The sequence below is a fragment of the Achroia grisella genome, unplaced genomic scaffold (genome assembly GCF_030625045.1).
Source record: "Achroia grisella isolate CSIRO2021 unplaced genomic scaffold, CSIRO_AGI_Agris_v1 utg558, whole genome shotgun sequence".
Taxonomy (NCBI): domain Eukaryota; kingdom Metazoa; phylum Arthropoda; class Insecta; order Lepidoptera; family Pyralidae; genus Achroia; species Achroia grisella.
The window spans coordinates 1,118,249-1,139,652 of NW_026712938.1; the positions used below are offsets into that span (position 1 = coordinate 1,118,249).

The following is a 21,404-nucleotide window of genomic DNA, read 5'->3' on the forward strand; positions in this document are numbered from 1 at the left end:
GAAATTATTTATGGATCCAATATTAGTCAGTAATATCATATTTAAAGAAATACTTTTCGATAAGTTGGGTTGCCAACCTTAAACTTTTTGCATCGTTCAAAGACTAAAAACCTCGTATATTGGTAGTTTTATAAACACCAGTATAATTTGAACGACAATAAATAGTACCATCACGGTTATTTATACTATATTACTCTAATATAGCCTAAACATCGAACTTTACTAACCCTTATACGAAGATTTCGTATATACGACTGCAAATTCAAAATTTGAAGATTTTATGTAAATGTACTAATAAAAAATTTTGAAAAATGTATTCGTTAATTTTTAACAATTTGTCAATTCCGTACCGCTATCGGTGGCGGGACGGATAGTCCGGACGGAGCGGGGGATTATCCATCGGTACCATAGCGTGAAAGGATTAATATAGTAAGATGACGTGGCACAAAACTAGACGGAATCGTAGGCCTTTGGGCAGGAGATACTAGGGTCGCAGAATAATCTGTTCCATAGTCTTAGCATCTCAGAAAACAAACAACACCATTAGGATTCTAGTCTCAATGGCCACTTGACCTGTGCATGGATACATTGTAGGTCCGTTTCAGCGAGCTGCATTTGTTGCGAACACCTGCATTGCTTTCTCTATAGTTATAGATATGGATAGTGGGCGAATTTGAGTATACACAGGAATAAAGAATTTTATACTAAAATCCTAAAAACTTAAATCATCACGTAGATGTGTATTTTAAAAATTTATTTCTTACATACAATAAGTTGTTTGTCTTAATCTATAGGCTTCTAAAATAACTAAAGGTGCTAAGATACAATAGCTAACATAATATTTCACAGAACTGATACATACATAATTATTCTGTCAATAATTTTATATCTAAAGAGCTAGTCAGCTTTCAATTACGAATTTGTAAAGCAGGTAATAAATACAATAAATATTTAGAGGTACCACACTGACATACTCAATAGATATTTTCAACATCATTTATATATAAATAATATTTTCAATTTATTTGTGTACAATTTACAGATGTTACCAGGTTGCAAAGAACCTATAACATAGATGAATTCATAGTCTTTTTAATATTTCTGCAGTACAGGTTAATCACAGTTTAAAACACTATACACTGGCACTTATCATTGAGTAGATTCAAATAATTTTTCACGAAAGTATTTAATTTTCTGTGCAAAGAAAGCTTCTAGACCTTCTGCACAACGATAAAATTCAGAGTCTTTAGGATTAAAGTATCTACAATTGTCAAAAATTTTTGTCATATCACCAATAAATTCACTTAACGTACTGTATATTTGTTCATTCACTTTCCTTTCTACTGTTTGGAGATCTGAAAAATAATAAGAACTTTTAACAAATGTTCGAAATTAAGTATGAAGGATTTCTGAAGGACATTCATGGAATCCATGTAAGTACCCTATACCAGTTTCGTATTGCCTAATGATTTTTTTAACTACATAAATAATATATTCAGTTCATTAGATAAATGAACAAAGTACTCATCGCTTGTCTGCTTTTTTTATCTTAGAAAAAAAATTACATTATCTTGTTGCAAACTTTTGGAGGTTATTAAATAAAGTTCTGTTACAAACAGAAATTCTTAGTAAGTACCGATTTATACAGTTATTAATCTTTTTTTATTACAATCTCTGATTAGCCTCTAACATATACATTCAGTTTCTTTTTTTAATTTTAGACTATCTAAAATTAAAAAATACATATACTTTTAATGCAATTCTTAAATATTAAAAGGTTTAAACAATGGATGCTAGAATATCCCATTGAGTATACCATATATGTATACCAGAAAATTTCAAGCCAAATTTCATCAAAATATATTATACTGGTATCTATCACTATTATTTACGTACCCATTGGTTCTTTGATAACTTTGTAGTATGTAGGGGCCTCTCTAGGATCAACAGGTTCCATAAATGGCCAAGCGTTTTTATGTAACTGTATTTGCTTTATTAGCCTCTTTAAATTTTCAAAGTCCTTTGCAGTTAATTCTTTCATATTTGCAAAGTTAACAGAATTATTTTTTTGGCAATTGGGACAAATGTACTCATCAATATTGTCTGCCTCTGATTGGAGAATGCCCACGCATCGTCCATGAAACCAATCCTGACAGCGATCACAACAAATATAAAACCTGAAAATAATATATATATATATATATATATAACTAAAATACTTGTGAAGGTTGAGTATCTTGGTTTTGTAAATAGTACAATATTTGACACCAAATACATATAATAACATAAGAAAATTCTCATTTGATTTTATTTATTTCTTTAGAAATATGACATACTTTTTCCCCGTACAGTAGTATGGGCAAAAAGTATGTCATGATAAGTACATGAAGGCAATTTGATTAAATTATATAGCATAAAAAATATTAGAATATAGTAGACAGCCGTCATCATCATCTCAGTTCGGAAGACGTCCAATGCTAAACAAAGGCCTGCAGGCAGACGTAATTATTTAAAATTTAAATGTCATAAAAATAGCCTTTGTTAAAAAAAACTAATTATGGCCTATAATATTTGTTGACAATATACTAATTATACTTCCGTTTCCTATAGGTCTTTACGCCATAGAAGATGACTATGATAAAAATGGCGGACAGACTCCCAACACATTCCTACACACCTTGTGTTGTGTTATTATTGATTGTAATTTATGTTTAATTATGTATAGTGTTTATAGTTCATATAAAGTATGTGCGGCATAAATGCTATATGAACTAGAAGCACTTTCACTGAACTTTAAAAAAAGCATCCGGTATTTACGTATGCTCATCCAATATATTCTGTAAAATCTTTTAAAATAAACAAAAATGAGTGATATCAGGTTACGAACTGTGAATTATCGTAGGGTTGCCGGCAGAGACAATATAGTTCTTGTGTCTCCTCAGCGCGTCGACAATCGGTACAAATATATTCTTCCATAGTTTTACTCATTTCTTCCGTAACACCAACGCAATCACCATGAAACCAATTGCTACAGTGTTCACAACCTACATAAAACCTGTAAGATAAGAATAATTATTGACTAATGTAAAGTAAAAGGAATAAAAAAATTGTGCATAGAACTGATGAAGATACAAAAATAATTTTCTTGAAAACAGAAAGTTATCGGTGGATATAATTTTGTGCAAGTATTTGAACTTATTAATTTGTAAGTTTTTAAATAGTTCAGCTTTAAAAAAAGCCATACCTACCTACATGGTATGGTTTATTTTGGAAAATGACAAAACTTAGCAGCCTAATTTTGGAACTCCACAATAACAACTTACTTGGTGTTGTCATACGGCGTTCGACATATACAAAGAAGTTTCTCTTTTTTAACATTTTTCTTAGTGGTTCTGGGAGTAGAGTCACGAGTGACCGCCGGCGTTGGTCGTCGTTTACCGCTCCGAACTTCCTCTTGTTTGCTGCGTTCGGCTCGTGTCCGCAATGCCAACTCGGCCGATAGTTCTTTCTACAAAAACCATATAAAATAATTATGTTTCTGACAAAATAATACTTTAAACGAAAACGAAACAAGCATATTTAAGATTTCCGAGAAGTGTGTGAAGTGCTGTACTATACAGCACTACAGAACACAGAATACAGAACGCCTAGCAAGGGTCTGCAATAGGTTAGAGAACGGCAATCATTGGCAGTTATAGCGTTCTAGGCTTACGTGCGTGTAATAAAGAAATGAATGAATGTTATGTTTTTAACACTAGGTTTACGGGACCCGTCAATTTGACGGATTTCAAACTTTGAAATGAAACATGCAAAAAACCATAGCATTAATCTATTTTGCATCGTAAATTTATAATTTCATTAAAAGAGTTTATACGCACAATTAGTATTTTCCTAAGCTTTATAAATTTTGAAAATTGTATCTTGTATACCTATTTCTACGGAACCCGTCAATTTGACGGGTTAGCTGATTACGTCAACAATCCATATATATTTGCTTCGCTTGTAAAATTATACCTCTAAATGCAAATATAAGACTAAAAGAAAGGGTTAAGACCCCCCCCCCCCCCCCCCCCAACTCATAGTCTCAATAGCGCCTCGATAACGAATTGTGTAGCCCGGGTGTCAAATCCTCGCGTTATTCGAAACACAAAGCGAGCAGCAGACTAAATGTCGTATCGAAAAGATATTCAGTTCATGTGTTGGTGCAAACATAAACAACACACACAAGGAACTTTCACAGACTTTGGTAGCAGATGGCACGCAAATATAGTGTGAAAGCAGGGTGTTTTCGATGGCCTCTCCAAGTTTTTTATAATATTTTAGATTTGGCAGCGATAAACGCATGGATATTGTACAAAGAGTGTACCGGATCGAAAATATCGAGAAAGGAGTTTATATTTTCTTTAGCCGATGAATTAGCTGGATAAAACAAGGAGAACGTTGGTTACAGTTCAGACGTTTCAGATCGGTCACTTTCAACATCGGGAGTGCGAAAAAGTTGCCAAGTGGGCTACTGTAATAAAAATAGAAGCAGTAATTGCTGTATGTATTGTAAAAATATCGTATCGTATGCGGAAAATGCACAAAAGAAATTCAATACGTATGTAAAAAATGTCCTCGATAAATATGATTATATAGCCTTTATATTATTGTTATCATTTTCGTAATAACTTAACAAAAAATTTGACTTATTAGTATTTTATTTTTACGTGAAGCCTTATATTGTTAAACTCAGACTTAGTTTGAATAAATTGATTTTTTAAAAATAAATACGTATTTTCATCCACCCGTCAATTTGACGGATGCTCGTAGAGATAGATATATAAGAAACGCCCGTAAACCTAGTGTTAATTAATGTTGACTACATTTACCTGTATCTCTACGCCGAGTTCCTTTTCGAGAAGACCTCGTTTTTTTATTATGTCCTTTTTCAGCATTTCTTTGTGTTTATATAGAAGCATTTGGAGGCGGGAGTGAGTAGAGGCGGCACGGCGTCGTTCATCTGCCGATGACGCCTGGACGGGTGAAGCCGGCGGGTGCGTGGAAGGTGGCACGGCGGGAACGGGGACGGCGGCAAGGACGGGGACAGGCGAGGGCGCGGGTGCGGACTGCTGCTGGAGGCTGGCCGGCGGCTGGGGCGCCGCGCGTGTAATCGGAGGCGACGGTTGGCGTGCGGCACGAGACCGCTTGCGCGGACTGCTGTCTACCCATTCATCATCATCGTCATGGCGAGACGACACAGCGCGACGCCGTGGCGGTGGCGAAGGGGATTGCGCTGAGACTACGATCGCTCTTGGCTCTCGTTCAACGTGCGGTTCCGGTTTCATACGTTTCTCTTGGTATCTTTGTAACTGTAGAAGTTTCTCTTCGATTTCAGGATTTAGGTTTTCTTGTTTTAAGGCGCTTTTGATTGCTGAAAAATGAAGGGTGATACCTTCTATAGAATTATCTTTTGGTAGTAGCGAGCATAACTATATGATATTAAGTGAAGTAAGACTTAGTGTATATATGACCAATAAACATGTATGATTTAAAAAATTAAAAACAATTTTGTACTGTCTATAGACAAAAAAGCTGTAAACGTTGTTTATAAGGACATTCTGTAGTAGGTAGGTATATTTATTATCAACATTGCACCCGTGTAAAGCCGGGGTTGGTCGCTAGTTTATAATAAATAATAGTACAAATTATGGCTATTTTATTTTTACAAATTAGTCTTTTGTATCTTTACCGAATTGTATTTAATAAGAGAAGTATACATAAACAATACTACGCTTTTTGCGTTATTATATTATGCAATAATTAAACTACAATACTTACTTTGCTGTATATAATCGGGTGTGAGCACGAACTTATTAGCATGCACTCCTTCCGGATTGGTATTTATTATATCTGATTTATTGTTACTTCCTTTTGTTTCTTCCGTTTTGGAACAACTTATCACTTTATCATCGCCATTTAGAAGTGGCGCATTCTTTAATTTCTCTTCTTCATTAACATCCTAAAAGTAAAAGGCATAACTAATATAAAAAAATACTTTAACAGCTACTTACTCATCGTCGAGAAGTCCATTTGATCCGAGTAGCATAGTGATTACCAGATTCCTCATATTTTATATTGTAGCATCATACGTTATTTAATTTATTAATAAATAAAATCACTAACATGTATTACTATTTAAAAAAAAAAACAGGGAAAAGTAAAAAGAAACAAATAACATTTAAAATTCGTTTGTGGGAATATATCAGTATAAAAAGTATTTAAACTTTTAAATGTTTTACATTAATGAATATATTCGAATGATCTCCCATTCCCTATTTCAATAAATATGTTTCTTAATAAATGTTTTAATTTATAGTTAGGTACAAAATTGCCCATACACCCCCACAAAACGTTTCCATTAAATAATAACAAGAAAATAAATTTACATAAATAAACAGGACTTGGATAAATAAAAGTCAAAGAATTACTGAAATTATTTTATTTAAGTGACACTATTGCACTAGTCATATATAAATAATGTTTTGTTCTGTAATAGCTTAATTACATAGTTATACAGGTGGTGTATGAGCAATTCCTGATACCAAATGTATTTTAAATATCACTATTTTACTAGTATAAAAATTATTAACATATCTGCGAGTTAAATGCACAAATTTATAGTACTGTTTACCGGACATGATTACTAAAAGTTCTACAATAGATGAAATGGAAGAATGATATTTTACTAAAGATTTAAATATAGAATATCCTTTAACCTATAAACGGAATGCCACTTGAGTAGCCCACAGTTTAACAAGGCGAGTTTTACATTCCCTATTTTTTTTGTATTTTACCAAATATTGATAAATATGTATATCAGGAATTATACATGTTGGTAAAATACTAAGTTCTTACGTATAAGCGTGTATATAAATAATGATATAGTTATAAATGCTATCAGATTGACAGACAATGATGAATGGCACAGAAACACATGATCAAAAACGTTTGTTTGTGTTGTTTTAGCGATTATAAAAAATACGGTCAATATATGCATACACATATTCGAATACTCTACATACATATGCTATTAGGTGAATTATACTCATGTTAACATGTTCGTTGTTAAACTTTTGAGCATGTGTGTCGGTACCTATACAATAACAATTGCCTTAAATAAAATATTAGGAATTGTATTAAATATAAATGCATATATGGCGTCTTAACTCTTTGATCAATGACAATTAAGAAATTACATCAATGTATATTTTGGACATTTCTTCATAATAATTTTAAATATCCAAAACTATAAAAAATTTTCGCTGGGCTCATTTAAAATAAGATAACATTTTAATATTTTTAATAAAATTATATCAAATATTTAATTAAAAAGCCTAAACGCTCGGATAATTGTCAAAACTGATAGCACTGCGAGTTCTAGGCATACGATCTAGTTTTGATTACTACGCATACATTTAAAATCCAATGATTTTGATGATATTCGATTTTCTAACCGTAGTAATATATTGGTTATCCCCATTTTTCACCGTATTATTTAACTAAAACGTAGATTCTCAATAAACTACCATTAGGGCATAAAGTTTAATATTCTGTAGAATAGAAAATATTTTTGAGACGCAGTAGCGAAAGACTATCTTTGACTATTAAATATTGGAAGAAAGAAGACAACTCTCTAAGACTAACGGACAATAAAAATAACATAAATTATCTAATAAAAGATTTAAACGTCTAATTAAATATTTATATATTATAACATAGAAGATCGTGGAAGGTGGCGGGAGATCCACTGACAAGAGCACAGCTCTTAAATTATGAATGAATGAATAACATAAAAATATAGCTAGGTAATATTAGCTTTTTGTAACGTCAAGAAAATCTTTATATATTGCAGGTCATATGTAATACTATCCGTGGTCCGTAGCCAAGCGTTTAGGTTGCCTTGCGAAATGATGATTAGCTATAATCATTAATAATAGTAAATTTTCAGGTAATTGAGTGAAAATAACAAGAATAATCGTATTAATATCATAATAATTAAATAAACGTAATGACTTTTGAATCAAGTAAAAATTTCAAAACTTAAGTCAATAAAATGTAATATTAAGTTTTGCATAAATTTTGGTAAGTGTTTCAATACTTGATTTATTAATTAACTACTATAGATATAACTTATGTACTAACAATTGTCAAATACCAAAACAACATAGATATTATAATTACATTATTATATAGCTACTGCAACCATTTACAATTATCTTTGGTGTATTTATTTTAACAATAATAATTGTATTATTGCTCAATATTTCGATGGTAAAACTGCGTCCAGTCTTATAATTTACAATACCTATGAAAGGGACGAAAATTAAAACACTCTCTTCCATAATTCTTAACAAGACAATTCATGCGATCGAGATAGATATTAGGTTCTCATCAGAAAGAGTGCAACGTCAGTATATGTCAAGATACGAATGTGAATTTCCTTTCAAAGAAAATACCAAAACAAATATTAAATAACAACGTTGCACTCGTTTTGATATCGTCTCCCTTTAAACGACTTCGATCAATTTTCGAGCCTCGCCTACAATTCACTATCGAGTTTACACAAATAAGTTACTACATGCTACAAAAACTAAATATCACAATTTTGTCTAGATTCGAGTTCCTAAGTGCCACTGTAAAAATATAAATCCCACTGGGATCGTTTCTTATCAGATTACAAGTCTGGTATGCGACAGCGGATCGCCTGCGATACGAATCGGAGGCGCTCGGAGAGGCGCCTGGCTAGTAGTAATAAATTACCTGATGCGGCATGGGCACGGGGACCGAGACGGCGTGCAGCGGCTGCAGCGCGTGCAGCGGCTGGGCGGGCAGCGCCGCCACCGGCGCCAGCGGCGGCAGCGGCGCCGCGCCCACCGCCGCCGTCGCAGCGCCCGGCCCGCCGCCCGGCGCGGGCTGCACCGCCAGGTACATTTTCCTCGGGCCCAGCATGCCTTGTTTGCCCGTCGACTCTTGTGCTACGATTGTTTCAGGAAATAAGATTCTTTGCCGCAACTTTATCCTTACTAGTATTATAAATGCGAAAGGTAACTCTGACCGGGGAAGGGGATTGTTAGTGATGTGGACTCTCGACCCCATTGCTAGCAATGTGCCATGTCAGGTTGACCTCCACGCGATTTCGCCTGGAAACCATCGTGATAAATTCCAGGTTAATTTATCATGATGGGCTAACTGACCTGACCTCATGTTTATCTTATCATCCTCCACTGGTGCATTATCAAATTTAAAAAAGTAAATCTGACTGTTTGTCTGTCTCGCTTTCACACCAAAACTACTGAATTACTAATTAAAACCTAAAATTAAATTTGATACTCAGATAGTCTAGACCCTGAGAAAAGACAAACGCTACTTTTTAATGTGAAAAGAGGGATGTAAGGAATTGAAAGGGTAGATGCAAGGTTGTATAGAAGAATAGTCATTTTTAAAGATAGAAGCTTCAAACTTATATTTTAGACCGTTGATTGAGTTATATGAAATTCTGTATGGGAATCATGATTTTTTAAGCTAAATCGATGAAACTCTTTCATTGGGTTAGATTATTAAATATTTTCGTTGTTTGGTCAAGGTCGCCTTGACCAAATAATGAAAAAATATTTAAAAAGTAGTAAAGTAAGTAGTAAGTTAAGTTATTTTAGGTTTTAGGTCGCGAAGTCGCGGTTACAGCTAGTTTAGTAATAACCTAAAATAGAATAAAATTGTATTGGTATAAAAATGATCACATACAATGTTCATTTCAGAAAATATACTTTTTTTTTAATTCATTCACTGTACTGTATTTTTTAATTATACGTCTTCATATAGCTATGTGATATATTCATATATTTATGCAATAAACAATTCAATCATGCTAACAGACCATAGTGAATTATAATAAATTATATATAGTCCATAGCAATTAGACAGTCAGTGGGAAGGATCTTCATGAAAGAAAATTTATATATTTCTATAATTTGTAACCTATATATCTTTTAATGTGGTAACTATTGCTGTAGTTATTGTATGTAAAACAATTCATCAAAATACCTTTCAATAGTTGCTGTTTTACTTGATGTTGCACCAAAGCCAATTGTTGAGGTGTTAATGAATATCCATGCAAACCTTGTAATACTATACTAGGTCCACTACTGGTTTGCATAACCTGTGACAAAAAAATTATGAAAACATTAAAAATAATTAAAATACAATATATATATATTTATATTAACTTTGAAAAAAGTTAATTGGCGCCCTAGTAGAATATCTACATTTACGTTACATGAATATTAACATGTTAAATAAGTTTACAGTTACACCATTACAATTTCACGACGTTTATATTGCGAAAAACAACAGTTGTAATATAATTATGTATAATGTATATGTATGGTTTATTTATATTATCTATGCTTATATATATTTTATGAGTGTTAAACTACATTATATATGTACTACTAAAATCAGAACTTTTCTATGTTATCAACTTGCTAGCTCACTACCCAATAGACAATGCACTTATATCTATGCAATTGAAAATTTGAAAGTAGTACCTGTGCTGTAACAGTTTTTATGACTGTGCCAGGTGGTTGACCCACGAGTAGACGCTTTTCAACAATCTCATCCTCTGTTAGCGGTTGCTGCTGGACCGGCTGCGGCTGCGGCGGTGGGGGCGGCTGCGGCACGACTGCCGCCGGTGCCACCGGTCGCGGAGCAGGCGCCGGGCTCTGTCCTATGTGCGCTACTATCTGCGCTTGATTGTTTCCAGTAGGTCTAATCAATACTTGCTGTCCATTCACGGTTGCCAACTGTATTTTGCCAGCTGCGATCTGCTGCACGAGCACGGGATTATTGACTACGATCTGTTGAGTAGAAGCGGGCCGCGCGCGAGGCGTGTGCGGGCGCGCGACGGGAGTGCGCGGTGTGGCGGTCGTGACGGCCGTGGCAGGACGCTGCATGAGCTGGCCCTGCACCAGCATCGTCTGTACGGGCTGCACGCGAGGCTGCAAGCTCGCTCTAGCTCCTCCTTGTTGCACCACCACTTGTTGCGGCGACTGGACGACCACTTGTTGTGGTTGTTGCACCACCACCTGTTGCGGCGGTTGCACGACTAATTGCCGATTACCCTGCAGAACGATTTGTTGTGTCGGTTGCGTAACGACGCGCGGCGACGCCGTCGCTTTCGTATCCTCGACTGCGTTTTTGGCTTCTTTCGTTTTGTCTTCTTTCTCATTGTCTGAAGATTTCGAAGCGGGCGATGCTGCCACCAGTTGACCAGTGATTCCCTGTTGACCAGCCATCACGACGTGCAATTTTCCATCGGGCATTTGAATTAGCTGTTGTCCAGCCAGCAATCCCCGAACTGTTATTTTACCATCTGGCGCCCTTATTATTTGCACTTTCTGTGGTCCTTCCTTTTGTGGTGTTGCGGTAGGTTTTGATGGAACATCAGTATTTTGTATCGTTTTGGTACTTGCTCCAACAGGTTGACTAATGACTCTTGTTGAACCATCTGCTCCCTTTGTCATGATAATCCTTCGAGTGCCTATTACTGTTTTCTGACCAGTTGGTGTATTAGCATTTGTTGTCAGCAATGAAGTGAGGGTGCTCTTACCAGAATTCGGTGTTGATTTAGATTTTTCTAAAAAGGACATAAATCATGAGTTCACAATTATGTGCAAATAATTTTAATAATAATCATGAACACTTTAGTTAATACAATACCTTGAGAAATCTCGAGTGCTCTTTTTTGTTGATGTGCAGCTCTTTGTTCTCGCAATTGTTGCTCCATTTTATCCTTGAGGTCCGAAGCATTTGGGGGTGGTGGTGGCTGTGTTCGCTGAGGTAGTTTACCAGTTGATGTACGAGTAACAGGTGTTGCTCTTTCAGTGCGTTCACCATATTGACGTACTTCCCATAATTCCAATTTATCTTCATCAACCCACTCTTCAGAAACCTGTAATTTCAATATTATTCAATATTTCTTTACTATTACTTTATTTAAACCAACAATTCTAGCAAGAATCTATCTATTCTAGCAAAATTAATAATTATTAATTTAGATAAATTTTATGGAAAATTTTAGTTATATAACATGAACAAGAAACAATATTCAAACACAATTTTCTAGATATTTTTGAAATATTATTTACGCTTGGAGATAAGTAATAGCAAAGGGCCAGAAATAGGGTATTAAAATCCCAGTACTGAGTGCCACTGGCGCATGCCATACACAAGCCCATAAACAAGGTCTTCGGTGAAGAGATGCAAACAAACCCATGTGTATAGCAATATAAATAATTATAATTCAGGATTCCTCATTTTAGAATAGTAACTGTAATCTCACTACATATGCAATCTTGCTTAACTGAAAATTTAGCTTTACATAATAATTGATATAAAACAAATCAGGTTAAAATTTATGATAAATATTGAATATGGAACATTTACCTGAGGTTCAGTATTTTGTGGCGATTCCGCACGTTTCCTTTTCCGCAAGCCACTGCGTATCGAAGTTACTTCACGTACAGTTTTTGGTAGCTCTAATGGTATAACGACTCGGCGACGAAGATACTGTGTACGTTCAGAAAATTGTCCTATGTGACGGTGCTTTAACAATTCTAAAGAAACAATTTCTGTATCAGTTGTTAATTGATGCTTTCCATCAGCAGTTCCAGCTTTAGCAGCCATATCATCCCAACGTAAACAAGCCCACATTATACGAAGTTGTAAAGCTGCACTTGCAAGCCAATGCAAATTTACTGTGCGATATAGCCAGCATGTTTTGAGTAAAGGCCTTGCACAAGGATAAGGCCACACAGTCTGATTTGGTTTAGCACTATGACTAAAGCCAGATACGGTATTATGTCCAGCTTGTCGCGAAATTTTTCTCAATTCATGATGTGGCAAAACCATTAAGGTTTTTGCTTTACTTCTTGTGTGAAAAGTGGAACATAGAGGATACTTGACTGGCGTTCTTTTTTTCTTCTTTTCAAGTGCTGTGGCTTGTACTCTTTTCAAGTATATTTTACCATGAGGGCTGCTAGCAGAATATATTCTTACCACACCATCTTCAGCCGTTTCTTCTTTAATAGGTTTATCGTCTCTTTTCGGTTTAGTAAGCCCAAACCGCCTATTAACTGTAGCACGATATTTGCTACTGTCATTGGTCTTAGATAAGGTTACTGAACATTTATATGATGTAGAATCTTTATTTTCGTTATCACTTGGTGTCGTGGAACAATTATTGGGTAATTTAGATGATCTACCTCTAGTTATTCTTAACTTTGGTATAGGCGGCCTAGTTTTATCAGAATCGGAATCCAGTAGATTATCATCAATATTCTGATCAGGGTCAGTCAATTCTTTTAAAGGACCTATTTCAACTTCATTTTCTTCAGTATTATTGCAAGTAATATCAATATCCATTTCATTACCTACAGCTGGTACAGCTGATTCTTCTAATGTACTCTCGGATTTAAGAGGAGACATTATACGGTCATCTTTCTCAAACTTTACAACGGCCCCAGTGTCACAATCGCTACTTAGTTTCCTTTTCACATAACCATCTGTACTCTTATTATCACATTCTTGTGCGCAGGCCACAGCAGACAATAAATCTGTTAAAATATTTTCATTACTATTTACAGTTGGAAATGGACTCTTCCCTAATAAGTATTGTTCTAGAATTGACATTTTTGTGTTTTCTTTTGAACTTGTTAGAATACTACTGGTAGAGTTGTTAATATCGCCTTTTAATACTGTCAACAATTCATTCAGCAGTTTTCCTTTGAGAATACATAATGGTGAATAACAATTGATTTTTAAGGCTGAACTTTGAAGGAAATTTGTAGAATCCATTTTGTTGCAATTATTGGAATAACATTTATAATGTTTCGTTAATGCTACTAGTTTCTGATATCGATCTCTCAATGAGTCAGCAGTCTTATTAGAAGAATCATCTATGTTATTCTGTTTACTTTCTTTTGTTGCTTCACAAATAGATGGAAACTCAGTTTCTGGCTCATCATTCTCAACATCAATATTTTTATCATCTTCATTCTTGATATCTACATCCTCTTTTTTCACTTTGGTTAAAAGATTTGCTATTTTCTTTTCTTCCATAAATTTTAAATAAGTACGTCGTGTTAAGAACTCATCCAATTTAGATTTCCTTGCTATTTTCGGATAATATCTTCTTGTAGAAGAACTCAAAGATTTTTCTACATCAATTTCTTCGAAATCGTCAGTGTCTTCTTTTTCCACTGATAAATTACGCATCGATGGGGGTACTAAAAAATTATTTAATCAATGTGTTACACACTAAAAGACAATGATCAAATAGAATCTTTTATACACTTGCTAAGATATAATGGTATAATGAAGCGTTTACAATTTGGGGCATAATTGAGTATAAAATTTATTTAATTTTATTTATAAAAATATATAAATAAAGTAACATTTATTATTATAAACAAGTTACTTACATTTGTCAAGAACATCCTTGTCAGTTTTATCAGAAATTAAATATTCATATGTTTTGGGTTCAACAGCTAATACTTTAATTGTGCTTCCTTCTCTAACTCTAACTGCAATTTTGGCAGGTCCTTTATTAAGGTTTAGTTTCGGTGTCATGTTATGTTTCTTATACTTTCTAGTAGTTGAGTTCCATAGCCATCCCCATTGTCCATGAATCCTGTATTCTTCTCCTTTTTGTTTCCACACCTCAAAGTATTAAATAATAAATATATAAGACATAATTCTTGCATAAAATTGTTTAAAGTAGTAAGAAAATGAAACTGCTCTCAGAGATATTATTACGTCTAACAAAGATTCCATTTGCGGTATTTAAGAATTTAATGTTATTTAAGATGTTTTATTAAACTTACAAGACTACAATACAATAGTATACATTTCCTTAAATAATTAGCTTTACAATTTATTAATCTATTTTTAAGGTTTCATGTTCCTACAAACTTTATACCTCTCATCCATCTTCGTTATTACAAATTACCTGATGTCGGAAGCCTAATGTATATTTAACAAAATTGTAACCAGTTCTATAACGTTCTTCTTCTTCATCCCTTTCTTTTTTTTCTCTTTTGTCTAGTTTTTTACGTTCTTCCCGCTCGGCAGCCGTGGTTCGTATTAATCTTACATGCCCAAGTTGCTCATGCCAAGCTGGCATCCATACCACATTTTTTATACATGCCTAAAAATATTTGTGAAAATTATATATTATATACTAAAAACATAACTTTAAATAACCCATAAACCCAAATTATTATTCTACACTTCCACCAATGAGCGTCCTGTGAGACAGTAACAATGAGACCCTCCTTCCAGTTGAAAGCTTTTGTAATGGTTATGTTAGTTAAGTAGTTGTATTATGAAGTCTAATGACCAACAGCTGCAGTTCTGAAGTGGGTTAAGGAAAGCTATTCCAAAATACAACTTTAAAGTTCTATTAAATTCTTACTTAGGAAACTTATTTTAATATGTTGTCTACTGATCTATTACAGCATGATTCAGTTATTCTTGCTTTTAATTGTTAAGGTTAATTAAACTCCATGAGTAAATACAGTATAAAGTACATTGTCAGCGTTTCATTTCCGAGATCTCTAATATTTTTGAAACATCTATACTAGTTTTCTAATTCTTTTAATTATTAACATTATGTCTGCATCCCATGTCAATCTCTCATCTACCACAGCACCACAACCACCATGGTATTTTATATTGTCGACTCTTTACATTTGTGTACATTTTTTGCCTTTTTGGGTACCACAAATACAAGGAAATGTGTAGGTCAAGGTAAAATCATGTCTAGTACTGTACGTTGCAGTGATATTAAAACATAAAAACTTAGGTAGGTATAAAAATGACATTTTACATAGTTCACAATAGGATTTGGTTTATTCACTTGGACCAAGTTTAATATGCTAACTCAAACTTTCATATCTAAATTGTAAATATTTGGAGGTCATATTGACCTCCAAATATTTACAAGAGAAAACTTTAACTAGCAATACTCACTTGTAAAACGCATAGGGCTCTAGAAAAATCACGTGGAGCCTGGCAAAGTTGTACCGCTTGCACCCACGGTTTTCTTAACAAAGACCAATTAGGATGCATAAACTGGATCACTATATTGGATTCTAGTTGTAGTAAAGTTTGTCTCAATGTAGCAACTAATAATGGCTTTGTAGCTGGAATGAAATATATACATTATGAATATACTGCATAGCATATTTATTCAAATATATAATTGTTCAATAACTCGCATTAATGACCAACCATTAAGAAGTCCAACCCATTTAAATTCTTGTCCTGAAGATAATGAAAATTTGTGTGCCATATAGCGTTTTTTATCTCTTTCTTCATTACGTTGAGGTTTGTTCAATGCCAGAGGATTAATAGAGTATTGATTTACATAATTCTTAAATGAATTTTCATTTCCTAATTTGAATAAGTATGTTCCATTTGATATTTGATTAGATTTTAACCGTGTTACTCTTTCAGAAACTGAAAATAAATAATATATTACAGTAAATATAAAAATAATGTTACATACTTTTTACATAGAAGTTTTCAGCTATGCAAGCTGTATACACTGGACATTATGATTAATTGTAGTTAAAACCTATGAGCACTGTATTCTGTAAATAAATTATTTAATTCAATAAAACTTCCCACGGTTTTCAATCATAATTACCTTCTTCAGTTTTCTTCTGTGTTAATGACCTAGTTTTGTTGTTATGACTTTTATTTCTCTTCACATCAGTATCATCGGCTACATCGGACTCTTCATTATCCACTTGTAACATGTCTTCACTGGTTACCGTGACTTCATTCACCATATCATCAGAAACAAATGTAGAATCATTTTCTGATTTTTCATCATCAATTTTCAATCCTACATTTTGTTCATGTAGCTTTGTTTCTTCATTCACTTTCCTTTGTTTTAAAATATTTGAATTCTCTACTTCTAAGTAGGATTTTCGATTTCCTTTTGCTTGATTTGTTAATCGCTCCGTAATTTCCATTTGCCTAGTAATTTCTTGTCTTGTTTCTAATAATTCTCGGACCAGAGGAGTTTCCATCTCATGAGCATCTAATACATTTAATAGTTCTTGAAATTGTTGAGGGGTTGAATAATACCATACATGACCATTTTCAGATTCTCTAAAACAATAAATTTCTATAATTGAAAATTTAATTTAATTTAAAGTGAAATAGAGTATAATATGACATTGCTTTTAGATTAGGCCAAACCACTGCAATTCATCGAAGGCACTGCACTGTGACAATATGACACTACATAATGAATAATAATAGTGTATTTGAATACTTACATAAATATACGGCGACTAATAAACCAATACTTTCTTCCATGGCGATCAAAACCCATATGTTCATGGCGACAAAGTAAACCTTGTTTTTCGGCATCTGGCAAACAATCAGTTACACCAATTGTTTTATGTTGTTTACAAAGTGCACACTGCCAGTCTTCAGATGGTACATCAACTAAAGGTGGATCCACACATTCCAAATGGAATACAGCTGGACAAGTTTCACAACACAAAAGGTCCCCCAAACGGTGGCACACTCTGCAGTGATCATCATAATGTATAGGAACTGTAGAAATAAAAAAAGATTCATTAATATATAACAAAATAAGATGCAAAATAGATTTCATTATCTTCTATATTAAGATCACTTGGCAGTCTAGAGCTTTCTTATTTTGATGGATAATATCTCTTAAAAAACTAAATGTTATAATTAGAAAATAATGACCTTAATCTCTAATAAGAATATTTTATTTATTTATCAAGTTTGTTAATTTCTTGAATTGATACCTGCTCTAGAAAAAGTTCAAATATGTAGTTGCCTATTCACAATAGATATATTTCTTGAACATAAATCATAATATCAGGCAACAATGGTTAAAAATGGACTCCCATGACAATTTAATTATACTCTGTATGTCTAATTTAAGAGTACAAGTATTGACAGATATATTCTATATGAAAGAACATCATTCAACCAAAGAGAGAATGAATGTACAATTGAAATATAGTTAATTAGATAAATCAACAAAAATTACATAAGTAAAATACTTATTGCATATACTGGACCACAATATTTAAAATTAATCATAATGATAACAGATATTTGAATAACCAAAGGTTTATTGTGTTATACATATTTAAAGAAGCTTAATGCAATTTTACTTAGAGACAAAAATTCCAATTAATATCCTCCCGAGTTATGTAAATTGAATTCGGAATGATTTCATAGGTTGATGCAATTTTATTGATAAATTTTTTGTGGTCAATGCTTGCAATGCACAATGCTTATGTCACATAGGCCATAACTTCCAGAGGATACACTCTTAATTGTCACTTAAAAAATATTCTTTAATATTTTAAGCCTTTTAAGACTGCTGCATGCTGTAGAATCTGACTTTACCTATGATAATTCTATTCTATATATATTAAAAAACACAGGTTTATAAACAACTAATGCTATACAGAGTCATCTTCCAAGTACATTGTGGTATCATTATAGGCTAATTCAATAAATATATAATATCCTACCAATTAATATTGGTGACAACTAAAGACATATAGGATGGTCTCTCATAGTTTATTGGTGTATATATATATATTCTTTATTTAAATTTTATATTAATTATTATTCCCCATCCCTATTGTACCTATGAACCAATATTTTTTTCTAATGTTAATTTATTTATAAAACTAACTTTATTTATAAAAGTAAAAAAATAACTAAAGCAGTCTGATATATTATACATATTAAAAATACAATCAAAATTTCCTCCTTATTTTTATTACATATATGACTTCGTTTGAGTCGCCTGCTTAGTCAAATCTTATTAAGAATCTTCTATATGTAGAATATAGTAAGATAGAACTTTTAAGTACTTACCTTCACTCAGCAGGTCATCACGTACAGGATTTGTTATTAGAAATTGATTACACAAGAATTGTAATACAGCTACTCTGTTCTCTATAGATGCAAATGGGTATTCACATGAATTCAAAATTTTTAAGACATTTTGATCAAAAGACTTATCACTTTCTACATAGATCCTTAGTACTTCAGGCCATGTCATGACATCCAGTAAAAATAAAGTAATATTTATACTATCTTTATGGTCTAGAGGACCAAAGTGAGTCTGTTGAGCATCTTCCTCTCTCAGTAAGGCCTTAAGCAGCATTATATGCACTTCTATAAGTAAAGTACTCTGATCTTCACAGCTTAAAGCTGCACACAAATCTTCTAAACGAAATGGGGACAACCTCACCAAATGTCTAAAATGTCGTAAAACTTCATAAATACCAACTACTTGTAAAATTAAATTTTGAGGTATGATTAAATCATCTGATGATGGAGGAAGTTCCAGTGGGGGGATTTGTCGTTCGTCCTGTAGCCATAGAGGATCCGGGCTAGGTAGACGGATTGTATTGCTGCCAACTTTCTTGACAATGCCCCCTGTTGTGCTGTAACTACTCACAGAAAAATCGCTGTCACTGGCGGCACCTTCCCCAGCGCTTCCTTCCGAACTTTCGCTAGCGCGATCATCTTCTGGTTCAGATCTATCACTGTATTCATCTCCGAAATCGGACCCATAATGATATTCCGACTCATGATATTCTGCGGCCTGAGGATTATAGCCCCTTCGCGAATATGCACTTGACAATCCACCTCTCTTACTTTTATGAGATTTTCCTCCTCTCTGTTTTCGCGTACTACGTTTACTAATGTCACTTCCTTGTGGAGAAGATGCTCTAGATGCAGAAGGCGTGCTTACAAGAGAAGTCGATCCCACATTTAGTGCTTGTAAATATTTCGGCTTTTTCAATAAATGATATTGGAATTTCCTGTTCTTTTCAAAACATCCAGATTTCGGGGGTCTCCCACGTTTCTTCGCCCCCCTTCCCGACATCATTGATAGCAACTGTCAATTATGTACTGTTTCGCACGTGTGCCACAAAAACATGTCTTGTTTACAAAAACAAAACGATGGAATTGCATTTCAGTTCATCCTAAATCCAACGCAGTCATGATCCCAGCCGTTTATAATGCTTTCCACAAATTGAACGTCACTCACTAATTTCACACAAAAATCACACGATGCTTTATTTAAACTTACGAGAAGGCGTTCAAATCAATGTTATAAGAAAATATTTTCAATTTGTAAATGAGGAAAGGCTCCAAAAACCTAATGACGCGAAATGAGAGTATATCAATTCTGAAACGCTTAGATGCTGGCTTCCTATTGGTCAATTACTAGTCCGCCATGTCGTTTTCATACTTCCATTAGAATTTTAGCCCAGTATTGTGGACAAGGGTTGAGAATTTTGCCAAACAGATATTATTTACGACAAAATGTATAATAATAGAATCACAGTATGTAATTTGTAATCGTAGTAAATTAGTTTATATGCTGCAGACCTGTTACACAGAACACTTTATTGAATATACAGAATGAAAAGCGTATGGGTAGCCATTTTCTTTAGTTAGTACTTCATCAATTATCAATTCAGTGCTTTATAATTTGTAACTATATCAAATATTAAAAATATGACTTAAAATATATACAAAAATTTTAATAAAATAAATTACAATATGTGTATATATGTTATATATTTAATAATAAGTCTATAGATAGTCACTCTAATGAATTGTATATCGGAAATCACTGTTTATTTGTAATATTGGTAACTTGCACAGCGTCTGTGAGACGCATAAAGTTTTACCTCTATGGTAAAGTGACAATCTAAGTTTTAGACCTACCAATCATACGTAGAAAAGAAAAGAAAAGAAAAGTAAAACTAAATTAGGAAAATACTAATCAACAAAATCAGGAAAATAGCCAGCTATATCCCGGCGCCGATGAAACGAAATGATTTAGCAATTGTATGGTTGAAAACCTAGTGATTCTTTTCTTAGTGAATGAATCCCGAGAGTGGTTTGGATCTTAATTTCCAAATGTACGACCTAATCCCTAGATGAGAGAAAATATTCTAATTTGTCTATCTGGTTAAATTAATTTGGATAAATGTTCTTCTTCGGTTATTTGACTATGTTTCATGGTAGTTTTAGATTACGACTGAGCGTGAATAAACATTGTGAGCGCAAAAAGCGTATGGCGATGCGTCCAAATTCCTTTACTCTATTTCGTATTTTATATAGAATAAATAAGAATATATAAATCTAAGGTAGCATCAAAACAGACTTTTCTTGTCAACAGGACAACAAGGTGGTTTAGGTTGATCTGTCCCGAAAACTATTCATTGCAAATGCACAACGTGCCAAGTATTTGTGAATTTTATAAAAAAAAT

The 21,404-nt window shown here is 33.5% G+C and overlaps 1 protein-coding gene across 1 annotated transcript; it reads right to left on the reverse strand.

The window, feature by feature from the left end:
* Positions 1 to 744: 744 nt before the first annotated feature.
* Positions 745 to 20,553, reverse strand: LOC131848545 (nucleosome-remodeling factor subunit NURF301). Its single transcript, XM_059198447.1, has 18 exons — positions 18,985 to 20,553; positions 17,388 to 17,670; positions 16,748 to 17,217; positions 16,330 to 16,557; positions 16,069 to 16,241; positions 15,047 to 15,244; positions 14,520 to 14,757; positions 12,484 to 14,324; positions 11,758 to 11,989; positions 10,587 to 11,674; positions 10,084 to 10,198; positions 8,803 to 9,017; positions 5,821 to 6,001; positions 4,872 to 5,413; positions 3,324 to 3,508; positions 2,888 to 3,055; positions 1,897 to 2,177; positions 745 to 1,355 (listed from the first exon to the last, which is right to left on the reverse strand). The coding sequence occupies exons 1-18, from the start codon at positions 20,006 to 20,008 to the stop codon at positions 1,150 to 1,152; spliced, it is 7,668 nt and encodes a 2,555-aa protein (XP_059054430.1). The 5' UTR covers positions 20,009 to 20,553; the 3' UTR covers positions 745 to 1,149.
* Between the last annotated feature and the right edge of the window lie 851 nt (positions 20,554 to 21,404).